The sequence below is a fragment of the Lycium barbarum genome, chromosome 4 (assembly GCF_019175385.1).
Source record: "Lycium barbarum isolate Lr01 chromosome 4, ASM1917538v2, whole genome shotgun sequence".
Lineage (NCBI taxonomy): Eukaryota > Viridiplantae > Streptophyta > Magnoliopsida > Solanales > Solanaceae > Lycium > Lycium barbarum.
The window spans coordinates 29,959,218-29,972,972 of record NC_083340.1 but is presented as its reverse complement, the minus strand read 5'-3'; the positions used below and the strand labels follow the sequence as shown (position 1 = coordinate 29,972,972).

General features: G+C 35.9%; 1 protein-coding gene across 1 annotated transcript; it reads left to right on the top strand.

Moving 5' to 3' along the window:
- Positions 1-1,993: 1,993 nt before the first annotated feature.
- LOC132635763 (CRC domain-containing protein TSO1-like) lies at positions 1,994-11,199 on the top strand. Its single transcript, XM_060352274.1, has 12 exons — positions 1,994-2,338; positions 4,065-4,219; positions 4,329-4,893; positions 4,981-5,133; positions 6,535-7,331; positions 7,410-7,484; positions 7,558-7,744; positions 7,826-7,924; positions 8,010-8,076; positions 9,684-9,846; positions 9,979-10,691; positions 10,803-11,199. The coding sequence occupies exons 1-11, from the start codon at positions 2,270-2,272 to the stop codon at positions 10,661-10,663; spliced, it is 3,015 nt and encodes a 1,004-aa protein (XP_060208257.1). The 5' UTR covers positions 1,994-2,269; the 3' UTR covers positions 10,664-10,691; positions 10,803-11,199.
- The last annotated feature ends 2,556 nt before the right edge of the window (positions 11,200-13,755 follow it).

Sequence of the window (13,755 nt, the reverse complement as noted above, 5' to 3'; positions counted from 1 at the left end):
CGCAAGAAGTAAAGGTTGGGAAATGAGAAGAAAGAAAATGAGAGTTAAATAATATGAAAATTAAAATATAGCTTTAAAATAAAAAACAATTTAAAGGTAAAAAGAAATTAAAATAATAAAAATAGAAAATAATTGTTTTAGGAAAGAAATAAAAAAACAAAAGAAAAAACAAAAAGAAAAGAACTTTAAAAGTAATCATGTAATTACACCATGTAATTACCAGCAATTTTTACCTCTCACATGAGAATTGAAAAGTGGAATTACATTCCCTCAACTACACCCAATAGTTACTTGCTCAGACGAACATGCCAAATTGTATAACTATACTCAATTACACTCAAATTCAATTACATGGTAACTTTCCAAACATGCTCTTAGGGGTTCATCATGATTTGAGAGTTCATTAGTGTCACGTGCCTTAGCAGCAACTTGAAGAACAATCAAAATGTTGTTTGTTAGTCATTGCTTTGCTCGCAAACACAAAATCAACAAAGAATTAAAATAACTTGGATAATTAGTATTGTTAAGGCCCTGTGGTGGGAGCCCAACTGCTTAGCCCAAATATTCTGATATTAGGAAACAGTTGAATTTGTTTGAAAGGTACCTTTAGCAATGCAATTAACCCATATGGTAGCAAACCTTTGATTAAGTGATTGAGAGAGTAAATAATCATCGAAATACCGGGCGAAACAATTGATAATAGTTAAAGTATTGAACAATAAAAGGGAGGAAAATTCTTATTCGATCTTTAGGAACAATAATGAGAATTATTTGATTGTGAATGAACGCATGAACAATCAGGTGTTTGCAAAGAACAATAGAGAGTAATTTTGTATTTAAGTAAAAAAGTAGATGAGATACAATTAACGAATAATGGGGAATAATGGGTTAAATATATGATTGACTTTGCGAACCAATTTCCCTAACTCTATGCACGGCTTAACCGCCATTGGCGTAGAGATTGTGGACTCTTGATAGGTAGAATACGATCCTTTAAATCTCGGTGTTTCAACGTTATTAATAGGGCCATCTTAATAAAATTAGGAGCCTAAAGCCAAACTTCGGAGAGAGGCCCTAAAAGAATTTCTTTTAAAAAAAGGAAAGATTGAAATATTTATGGAGTAAGAATATCAACAACGACAATTTTTTAATGAACATATAAATAAAGTTAGAATAATAGAATATGACGACTCAAAAAATTGATAAGTTGATATAATGATATCGAAATGGTGTTACACTTCTTCAATATAACGATTGCTTGTTGCAATGCTCAAACTTTTGAAGAAGACATCAACAAGCAAATTTTGATCTCTTGTAGCTTGTAAGCAGTAGTAATTTTGCAGCCGTTTGAGAATTCAGAATATTGAGAATAAAAATAGTGAAACGGTGAATGAAAAAGGTAAATGTAGAAATAATAATGTGGGTCCATTTTAGTTGTTAAGATATAAATGAGGCAATAAAGTAGGTACCTAATTTCAAAATTACCAGTTAAAAAAAAAAAAAAAGTAGGTACCCAATTACCTACATAAGGAAACAATTTCCTAAAAATTATTTCATTCCCTAATTATTACAATGATCCCCATATTAAAAATAAAAAAATATTTTATTTTCTCCTCAAAAATTTCTCTTCAAATTTAACAAAACAAACTTTATTTTTTAATAATACATATAATACATCTTTAAGAAAAAATTGGAGCCCCAAGCCATTGCTTGAGTGGCTTCATAGTCTAGCCGGCACTGGTTATCAACAATCCGCGCTCCCTCGTACCGTGACTCGATCAATCGAGGGTAACTCATAGTCCGCATTACTTAACTCTCTTTTTTATCACATTTTCACAAATACAAAGTCAATACGTATACTATTTTATACCTCCAACCAGACTATATATTTATGCTGGGTGTGTGTGGTGTTATGTTTCATTATACAATCAATTAAAATATTAGTTTATACGAATGATATCTTATGTTGAAATGAATTGTTCCAATGGAGGATTAATTTTGTGAAAGTGGGTATGGAGGGGCCGAAGTTGCTGTTGGGCTTTAAACATACTCAGCCTGCTAGTACGTAATATTTTTGTTTTCACCCTAAAAAATGGTTTTCCCGCCCAAGCCACCATTTCTACTATTTTCCGTAAAAATCGGTCACATTGTTTATCATCATTCATATATGCACATAATAATCCAAAATTTAGAGGAGATCAAGGGGAAAGAGAAATGCAGAAAGAGTATTATTGGTGCTACTTGAGAACTAGGGTTACACTAGTTCATAATGGATTCCCCTGAAAAGATATCAACCATTAGCAACACAACTTTATCTTCAGAAACTGCACATGTCCAAGTAAAATTCACATATCTGAAACCGGATATATGCATGCATGTGTTACATTTTACATTTTTTCTGTTTCATTGGATTTAGTTAACGGGTGCAATTTAGTTTCAATTGGTTTGGGGATTTTTCTGAAATTTTGTTGACTTGTAATTTGTTTAGGGGTAGTTTGGTTTTATGGGTTTTTGTTAAGTTGAGATTAAGTGCAAGTTACTTTCAAGTGCGTTGAGGCATTTTCGAAAAATTCTGAATTCACAGTCAAAATAAAGAAGTTTGACTCTCGAAATCCAAACTGTATCACATAAATTGCGCCGTTTATTTTTCAAGTGTAATAGGTCTTCGTTAAGGTGCAATTTAGTTTCAATTTGTTTGTGCCTTTTTTCTGATTGACTTTTTTTTAAAGAATAATTTGGTTTTAAGGATTTTTGTTAAGTTGAGATGAAGTGCAAGTTACTTTCAAGTGGGTTGAGGTATTCGACTGAAATTTGTTGAATTAATGTCGGAGCTGTAGGGGTTTTTCCTGAATTTTATTGAATTGTTGTCTGCTTTTTGGTTTACTTTCAAGTAAATCCGTTGTAGTCTATGTGGTTACGATACTCGGCTCTCACCCAAGAGACCCAGGTCCAAGGCCCGGCAACGAAAATTTATTTCGAGCCTTGGAGCAACGGTGAAGCTGTCTCTGTGTGACCTATAGGGCACTGGTTTGAGCTGTGGAAGCAGCCCACTAATGTTTGCATTAGAGTAAGCTGTCTACATCACACCCCTTGGGGTGTGGCCCTTCCCCAGAGCCTGCTAACTTGGGATGCTTCGTGCAGTGGGCTGCCCTTCAAGTGGGTTGAAGCCTTTTGCAGAAGTTGTTGAATTCTGAGGTTTTGGGGTTTAGGGTTTGATGAGATTTTGTTCAGTTGAAGTAGGATGCTAACTACTTTTAAGTGGCCAGTGTTTTTTCTTGGGTTGAGTATTTGAGTTCTAGGTCGTGTGGAGGAATCAAAGATTGTATATGCTAGAGATTACGGTCTGGATATTGGATTTGATTGATTATTAAGTTTGGATCAATGACCATTCTTCGGTTTCTTGGATTATCTTGTTTAACAGGATTTCATAAGGTTGAGTTCTTGTACGGTGTGTTTTGTCCAATTTTGTTGAATTTACAGTCTGGGTCTTGAATGGTTAATCCTAATGATTAGAGTTTTGATTCATTGTGGTGTCTGTGGTTTGATTACTGCTTTCCTTTAAGGGTGATTTTCTGATCTTTTGGGTTGGCTAAAAAACTAAATGAGAAGCTATAACATTGTAGCAGGATTTTTTTTAGGCATAGTTTGTCTATGGTTCAATTGAGGACGGAACATGTGAGCATCTTTTTTTGCATGTGCTTCTGCTTTAAGAGATTTAGCTGGAAATTGTAGTTTGATGTTTTGCTTGGTCCCAGCCTTCTGTTAGTGGAAATGAAAGATATTTTTCTATTCATTTTTGATCTTGCTGGCTATTCACGTTTTCCTATTTCTGCTTCAGGCAATGGTTTGATATTAGTATATTATTAGTTACTTTTCATACCCTTGTTACAACCACCCAAATTTTGCATTGATTTAATTTGCAATTTCTTTGAGGCTCTTCATTGGACCCTGAATGTTTGTCAACTTGAACCAGTTTCTGGATTAAGGGTGTATGCTGACTGCTCCAAGGAATGAGTTTTTTCCTTCTTCAATGTATTTCTCTTACTTTTTTATTTTGGTCTCAGGACTCACCTGTCTTCAATTATATTAGCAACCTCTCTCCCATACAACCTGTCAAGGGCGCTCCAGTTGTGCAAGGTTACTCAGGGCTGAATTCTCCTCCTCTTCTGTTTACCTCACCTCGAATTAGTGCACACAGTCGATCGAGCTTCCTGAAAAGGTGTTATAAAATTGTCTTTAAGAGTCTTAGTACTTATAGTGCTGATAAAAATATGCTATTCATTCCCATCAGGCAAAATCTAACTATGTCAGAACCTTAAACATATCAGGAGCAAGTTTCCTCAACTATCCGGTGAAGCGTTTTCTGGGAAGAATGAGGATTATAACAATGCTATCACAGATTCAGATGGCACTGGAGTATCTGTTTCTCAATCGAGAAGTGAACTAAGCCCTTCTGTTCAGAAATTATCTGATAATAATATCTCTGTGCACGAGCAAAGCGGGAGTCCCATAAGATGTGTGGATGAATTCTTAGTTGATGTTTCGAACTCAGAGTCTGGTAATCCATCAAATTCAACTAACACCAGCCCAAAAGTAGCTGATGCTATTCCTCAATCTCCTAATAGTGCAGGAGATTTGAAGGAATCTGTTGCTAACATTGCAAGTAAAGATGCTAGAAAAGATGAGATTCCAGAAGATGCAGCCAGTGTTGTTGTAGAGCAAGCTGAAGAGGACAATAAGGGAAAGTCCTCATCCAATCAGAAAGATATAGGGGTTTACAGTACCAATACTGATTCTGATCTGCCATCCCCCGATTTAGGCACAAAGATTGTTGCTGACTTGCCTACTCATAGGTCATTGCATCATCATTATGGTGACCGTAGAATGGCTCAGGTAAATACCGTCTTTTTCTATTTGATTTTGGTAGGAGCTCATGTTATATGAGCTATCTATGTCATTTCAATTTTTTTGGAATTGCAGCTTTCAAGGGCTGACCACACTATGTTGGACGAGGCTTCTAATACACAGATCAAATTATTGGAGACTGCACATGACTGCAGAAGTGATAGTGATAATATTAACAAAATGTCAATTCCAGATGAAAGCATTGTGCAGCATGATTCTCAAACCAAGGTGTGCGATGTTCATATCTTGAGCTATAGCCCAATATTGAACCAAAATTGGTAATTCTGCAAATTTAGTGAGATATAGGAAAATGAGTAATATACTTCCTCTTGCAACTCACTATGTTCTCATGTCCTTCTGTCAACATGCTTGTGTAACGTTTTTAATGGTCATTGGCCCATACCAAAATCCTCAGTGCATAACTTGTCTTTTTAACTTATGGTCTGTTTATTTGAGCTTTGCAATTCAGTCTATTTCACTACGAGTAATCTTGACTTCGATAAGCTTATTATCATTGTTTTAGAAGATGAAATAAGACATGCCTTTTATACTAATGATTTGGAGTTTAAAATCATGAAGAAGTTAATATTTTTTATAATCGAGAAAATCCCTCATGAGTTAGCTTATCCAACTTCAGTTGGTCCACACGTTAAATTTGAGAGGGTATGGGCCCACCTTTTTCCTTGCTCCCATGTAAATACTAGGCGTCAGTTAGCGGCAAGATTTGAACTCGTGACTTGCACCCTACCCACTGAATTAAATTCCTAGTGGCTCGTTATATCTACTTTGGATGCACTTCCATTTAAATGAAGTAAAGCTTCAGCTCTCCCTTGCCCTCTAATTCGATAGATGATCGAGAATGGAGGAAACACTTACTTTTGGCCTTCCATCTGGAATGTTTTGACTCCATAAAGCGATAGTTATGCCGACATGCTATAACTAAAACATTTTGGTATTGCTGAATCTGATATCTATCCTTGTGCCTTTATTCTTGCAAGATTCCTAACGTTGACTAGTAATTTACAATGAGTATGATGTCTGGGCTAAGAGATTGGTGAAAAACCTTCCCTTTTTGTTCCTCAAGGCTACCTCATGCCAAGTCTCCCGAGGGCTAGTGGCGCAAGGTTTCTTACTTGGTGCATAATGGGCCTGCCTCTTTGTTCTTCTCCATTTAAATGCCTGGCTTTTGTCGACGACATGGTTTGAACTCGTGACGCGTGCTTAACCCACACATCACACGCTGCACTCTTTTATTAGACCAAAGCCATGGGGGCCTTTATGCCTCCATTTTCTCCTTTCTTATCTGCCATTCAGTTGGTTTATAATCCATCAACATGACAGAATAATTTTGACTGTTTTTGCTGCTAACAAGGAAAAACACATGCATCCTCATTTCATTGTCCGTAAGCACGTGTTTGAACCCACGCAATAGGTTTCTGAAAATGCTGCCAATGTCCATGTTTAATTTTCTTAAGTCGGTGACTATATGTAAAAGGCCAGCACAGAAAATCATAGTTACTTTTGGAAAAAGTAGTATAAGGAATTAACAATCTTGATTACACTATTGCATTTTATCACGATAAATGAACACCATATAGTTCTGGCCTAAATGATTAGAAAAAAATGTAGGCTGGTCAGCATCAAAGCGGAATACGTAGGCGTTGTCTCCAATTTGAAGATGCTCAACAGAAGATAGTGCCAGCTAGCTCGGGTTCACAGAATGCTTCAGGTATTGTGAGCTGCTCAATATCACCAGTCAGTTCTGCTATCTTAGAGGTCGTGGAACCAGTTTCGTCAAATAGATCATCAAGTGCAAGCAGTAGGCCAATGAACCAACTGGCATCTTCCTCTGTTAATTCTGAAAGCTTTACTGTGAAAGTCCCAAAGCCATCTGGTATTGGCTTGCACTTAAATAGTATAGTTAATGGTATGGAAGCTGGTTCTGGTGCAACTGTAAGCGTGAAATCAACTGAGAGGGGTAACCTGAGCATACGCGGGAAGAAGTTGTCCATGATGTGCTGTCACTCTTCTGAGAATGTGGAGAGTTGCTTGATATCTTCAAATGTGGTTGGAAGCAATTTGACAAGTGGTGACAATGACAGTAAACATGAAAGTCATGTGTCAAATGCAGAAAGTGTTGCTGCTTCTTTGTCTCTTAATAATGCAAAACCTTTCTATGAGGCTGTGCTCTTGAAGCCAACGGAGCAACGAAAACCTTTATATGAGACTGTGCTCTTGAAGCCAACAGAGCAACGAAAACCTTTATATGAGACTGTGCTCTTGAAGCCAACGGAGCATGCAAAACCTTTATATGAGACTGTGCTCTTGAAGCCAACGGAGCATACTCCAAGTAACAAAAGGAAGTTTAACTCCGAACATACCGACAGCCCTATGGATTACAATCAATCAAGCCCCAAAAAGAAAAGGCAAGCGTGTTTTTTTTTTATCTCTCGAAATGGATTGTCTACATACTTCTTAAAAAATTGCATGTTTGTGTAATTCAGGAAGAAACCCTCAGATGGCAATGATGGCGATGGGTGCAAACGCTGCAATTGTAAGAAGACTAAGTGCTTGAAACTGTAAGTTTGAAATATTTGCACGATTGGTCTTCCACATTTGTTACATATCTACTGATTTTTTGTTTATATTCAGTTATTGTGATTGCTTTGCCGCTGGAGTATATTGTGTGGACTCTTGCTCTTGCCAAGGTTGCTTCAACAGACCTGAATATGAAGACACTGTTCTTGATGTGCGACAGCAAATCCAGTCTCGGAATCCCCTTGCATTTGCCCCAAAAATTGTGCAGCATTCCACTGGTTCCCCTGCAAATATTTTTGGGGTATTCAACTCTTCTGAGAGTTTCTTTTATTCAGGAAGCTCAATTACCTGATAACTGACATAGCCACTTGCAATATTACAGGAGGATGGATCAAGTTCTACGCCTTCCTCTGCAAGGCACAAAAGAGGGTGCAACTGCAAGAAGTCAATGTGTTTGAAAAAGTACTGTGAGTGCTATCAGGTACATTTCTCTCGGATACCATGCGTTGTAAATACTCTCTGATTTTTATGAATTATCTAAGTAAGTCCTTTTCATGTCTTAATAGGCTAATGTTGGATGTTCCAGTGGATGCCGCTGTGAAGGATGTAAAAATGTCTATGGCCGGAAGGAAGGTATTAGCAATTTTCTGTATTTCCAGAGCTAAATGTCTTTTTTACTAAAAAATAACAGCCTACCATCTTAAGCAGAATGTTATTTTGCTTATGCTTTTGCCTTTCGCTACTGATACTTTTGTTGATGGTTTTTTGTATGTATTGCAGTGTGTAGGGTTTCCCATTAAGTACATGAAAATGACTGTTTTTGAGATACTTCTCGGGATAATAGTAGAAAATAGGTAATGCCTCCTGGGCTAGTGGTAAAGAGTGCAGCATGTAATGTGTGAGTTAGACGTACGTCACAGCTTTAAATCTTGCCGCGGACAAAAGCCTGGTATTTAAGTGGTGAAGGGTGGAGTAGCGGGCCACTATCCACCAAGTTTCGAATCGTATGACACTGGCCCTCGGGGATTTTGCGATTATAAAAAAAATTAACAGATAGGTTGTGGGCTATTGCAAGGGAGCAGGGTTTACCTTGCGTGCACCCCAAGGGTAGTCGCTGCGGGTTCCCTTGTCATAAAATAAAATAGAATAAAAATTAACGGATAGGTACTGCAGTGGTCTATTTGTTACTAGAACTTATATAAGGGCAGAATCTTTTTCTATCTATCCTTTCTAACCATGAACATGCTTTATTAGCCTTTCGTATCGAGCCTGGCTTGAAAAGGGTGAGAATAGCATGCTAACTAAACAAGAGGAAAATATTCATGTAAAACAAGTGTTGAGAGCCAATTTGGATGATGGGGGCAAGGCTGCCCCTCTTCTCTTCACCTCTACAAGGAGAGAGAATAGCTTCTCAATCTACTCAAACTAAACAAGAGAATTTTATTACTCTATGTTAAGTTGTGTGTCTATCTAATCTAAAAGTTTAAGTTGTCAGAGAGAACACACTTTTATTTCCTTAATTGTGTCCTCAACACGCCCTCTCACGTACTGGCCTGATTCTTTTTCATGGGCCAAGCATGTGATAGTTCTTTTTGATAATGGGTGGTGGTCAGATTCGAACAACGACCTCTGCCTACTTTGTTATCATGTTGAAGTTGCGTGACCAACTCATCTAAAAGCTTAAGCTATTAGAGAGAAGTAAATAACACACTTTTGTTTTCTGAATTATGTCTTCAACACTCTTCATTTCTCTTTCTATTGTTTCCGGCTATGTATTTGTACATAATACTGAACCATTATCCTGTTTTAGAGCTGTGCTTATAGAAAAAACATGCTGGCTCTTCCCATACAATCTAATTAGTTATAGACATTCATGTACTTTTTGCTCTATATTCCTGGTTCTCAAGATTGAGGGGTCTACCTTGCTGGGCTCCTATAGAATTCTTTGGGAATTTTCTATTCTTTTCACTCCAAAAATGAGTAGTTAAGCATTCAAAAGTGTGGGGCTAACATTTTCCTTGTTCAGACTAAGCAAGAGAAAAAGAATTCTTGTACTTCTGAAATAGTGTTAGTACCTCATAATTCTCCATGGTGGCAATATTTCATATCTCGGTGATTTGATCAAGTATTAGCTCTTGAGCTGTCTTACATTTTCTTTTCTTAGGCATTATGCTGTCCATTATTTTTCTTTCTGTTCTCTAACTTTTTTTTTTCTTTTTTCTTTTTCTTTTCGTGTTTAGAATACGGAAAAGATTTGGTGAACAAACATTGCATCACTGAGAGACTGGAAAGGTCAGTTGAGGAAAATGTGGAAATGGTGACAGCTACAAGTGGGTTATTGCAAAGTGATCCAAGAAATCAATCCAACTTAACTCCCTTGACACCTTCATTCCAGTGCTCAGAGTAAGATCCCTGTGATTTCTGTTGTTCCATCAGTTTCTATCATGAGTACTTCATATGATTTTCTCATTTCTACTTCTGAAAAACGATTTTCTTATTTTCCCGCTTACTATTGGTACCTTTATGCAACTCTAGCCGCGGGAAGAATGCATCAAAATCTTGGTTCAAATCTGGAAAATACCTTTCTTCACCTGAATCTGGCCAAGCTAATACAGCAGCTTATGGACTGTCCTGTTCTAAGAATCATGACATAAACCAGGAAACTACTAGTGATATTCTTCTGGATCTTGATACCTTTGGTCAGGATTTTAATTATGGCAATGCAAAGTTAGCAAATGAAATCTCACCTGGGTTTCATGTGACTGGCAATATGGATGATCTTTTGGCGCTGCCAAAGTCACAAGATTGGGCAAGTAATTCAGGTGGTCAACTGATTCCTCAAACTGTCCATTTCCAGGACACGCGGCCGCTATGCTGGCGTAACTCACCGATGACCCCTATGACCCAGTTTGATGGGAGTGGAATGAATGCTCAGGAATTACTAGACTCTGGTAAGAAGCCATATGTGACGGAAGATGACACACCGGAAATACTAAAGGACTCTTCTATACCCCAAAATGGTGTGAAAGTAAACTCCCCAAATAAGAAGCGTATTTCTCCACCTCATCGTCATTGGAATGAGCTTGGTTCTAGCTCATCTGGAGGAGGCTTAAAAACTGGCCGTAAATTCATATTGCGAGCTGTTCCTTCTTTCCCACCACTTACCCCATGTGTTGAATCCAAAGATGTTGCAGCTCATAGTACCGATGAAAAAGGATAGCAGCAGCAAATAGCTAACACTACAAGAGGTGACAAATGTTGCTTTTCTCTCTCACTTTGGCACAATACCGAACCTGACAGCTAATGAGCTGTGTTAGTTATTTCTCTGTTTCCTACTGAAACTTGTGCCTAATTCTCAGCTGAAGGCGTCACAGAGAACTAGGTCTGTTTGGTAAAGAACAAAAGAAGCTTTTTAAGTTATGAACATCCTTGCATGAATAATGTCGTTTCAGAGGAAAGGCGTGCAGCAGCTTGGTTTCATTTGTCCACACAGCGAAGATGGGAGAGAAATCCGTAGGTTCCTTTGCTTTCATATGAGAACTCTTTTATATTTTAGATAAAAATGAACAAAATTTTAGTTTCTTCACCGCGTCTTATCATGTAAGGATTCTTGCATTACTTTGTACTAGATTTCAGATTCTTTGCTTGGCCTATTTTCTGCCAAGTACAATAATTGCTATTTTACTTGGCTCATGTTGTAGTTGATGGCATTAGGATGATTGTACTTCATATGAAAGAAGAATATTACAAAGCCAAGTCCCTTATTCACAAATGTGCAGCATACCCCTCTTTACTAGTTTCTGTAGTCGTGCTTTTCCTTCTCTTGTCAATGGCCTCCATTGGTAGCTAACGTTAATCAAAAGCTCTTCCCCTAGTTTACATGACAACTTTGTTATTTTGGAGATCTTTTAAATTGTTTTATGACCATCCGTCCTTTTAGTAGTACTTTTACATTTTTTTTTAAGTTTCAAGAATTGAAATTTCTGTTAGCTAAATATAATTTAGGATTTTGATGCAATGATTTCTCTAGTGAACTAAATTCTCAATCGTAATTTTAATATTTTTGTCTATCCTTTTTATAAAAGACATAATCTACTGTATTTGTTTTCACTCTTGTGCCGTCAAATCTTTTCTTTGGTTCACTTTTTCTTGGTTTGGTCTCTGCTGTGATAAAATATTACTAATAGTCTACAAACCAAAAATGTCCCTAGGCATTCATATATATGTCAAAACCAAAATAGCATCTCAACTTGGTTCTCTCTCTACTCCTCAACAAGAAGGTTACTTAGGCTTTATCTTCTTTTAAGTGGATGATGTGGTCACTCTAAGCGGCCAAATTGTGTTGTTCCAGAAGGAAGAAGATGAACCTTAGAAAGTTTGCCCTTTTTCAAGTATATAGATAAGTAGACATACAGGAACAATAATTTCTATATTTTAATGTTACAAAAAGCACAAATTGTTTTTTGTGTGGCTAACTTGTTATGGAGGATTGATCTTCAGATTATAAGCATGAATTACGTCATTCCTCTGGGGTCAGTAAAATGAACAAGCATAATGGTCATTGGGATCTTGTTCTATTTCATTAATTGTTGATCCTACAAGTAGTGAAAGAACATATTAAAATATAGTTGGACTTAGAACCCGTTATGATTAGTCAAATTTAAGTAAGTAGCTTTTAAACATCAAGTGTTTGAAAAATACTTTTTAAGTGTTGGAGTTGAATTTATAAATAAATTGTTACATGTTTGGATTGACGTGTTAAAATCGAAAATAAGGAGTTGATATATTTGGAAAAAAAGTGCTTTTTTTCTTGCTTTTAAAATGACTAAGATGCAACATTTTAAGTGCTGATAAGCTCTTTATCAATATTAACGTAATAGACGATAATATTGAGAATTACAAAGAGACGGAAAAATTACTTCCGATGGCGAAGAGGGTACTATGGCGGAGAGGAAGTAGCAACTAGAGATCTAAAAAAAAAAAAAAGAGTAAGGTTTGTTATGAAATATATTAATGTGGATGTCCTAGTTCCCCTCTTCTTTTCACCATTATATTCCACCTCTATGTTCTCAAATCTTTAATGCCATAACCTCCCACACCTCCACAACTTCAACCATGATCTTTCCCCATTATGTCAATGATTAATGTCTTTTAAGACATCCCTTTTGTAATTCTACCTCTATATAATTGTATAAATAGAGACATGAAATGTGATATGAAACACACTTGATACTTGAAAGAAATAAGAAATGTTCTCCTCTCTTATCTCTCTATTTCTATTATTTTCATTCTTTAACATTGTTACTATTTTAGCGTAATTTTACTAGAAGGTTTGGGTTTAGTGAGGGAGGGATATTTTGGGACTAGTAAAATTAGCCGGGATAATAATTTAAAATTAAGCCATAAGTTGGTTATTTTATCTTGTTTTGGTTTAAAAATATTTTTGATGTCCGGGTACCAAAACAAGGAATGTGCCAACTAACCATCTTTTAAGTCATAGTACTTCTTATAGTTAATAGAAAGAACGTTATAGTATTAAAGTTTAAATAGATTAATTAAATAAATTTGAACTTTTAGAGAATAATATTTCTAGTCAGACACTTTTTCTCAACGATGAAAAAGTTTTTATAGAGCTCTTTTCTTAAAACATTTTTTTTTTCGAATAATGATCATATATGATCGACATAAAACTAGAAAAACAAAACAATATACTTCCCTCAAACAATTCAAAATAATATAAATTATGAGTCTATATAACCTTGATGTTGCATTTTCTCCACCAACTTTTCATATCTTTCATTTGAAAAAAAAAACAATTATTTTGCAGTGTTTGCTATTGAAACATATTAATAACTCTCCAATATGATAATTATTGATGCGGTCCAATACACATACAAGGATACGTAGTCGACAAGTATTATAATAATGAGTTGAATACCATTTCCACAAGGAGTTTCAATTAAGTTTTCACTAAATTAAACTATTTTCAATTATCTAGTCAAGAATGAGATCAACTTTCTTGAATTGCTTAAAACCGCAACAAACAATAATAAATAAGTTAATCTAATCACAAGCAATTCTATTTTTGAACACTCGAAAACATGATAAATATGATGAATAAATGATTGTAGAGTTATGGTATGCACTTGACAATCTTGTTAAAAGTCCAGATTATTCAAATTCTTAATTTATCGGAGTTATTAATATACAAGATTAATTTTACTCATTAATATCTTTTAATTTCAACTAACCTATATAATTTAAATCCTATTTTTCGGATTAGAGATGGGATAAGCAAGACAAATAGAATCT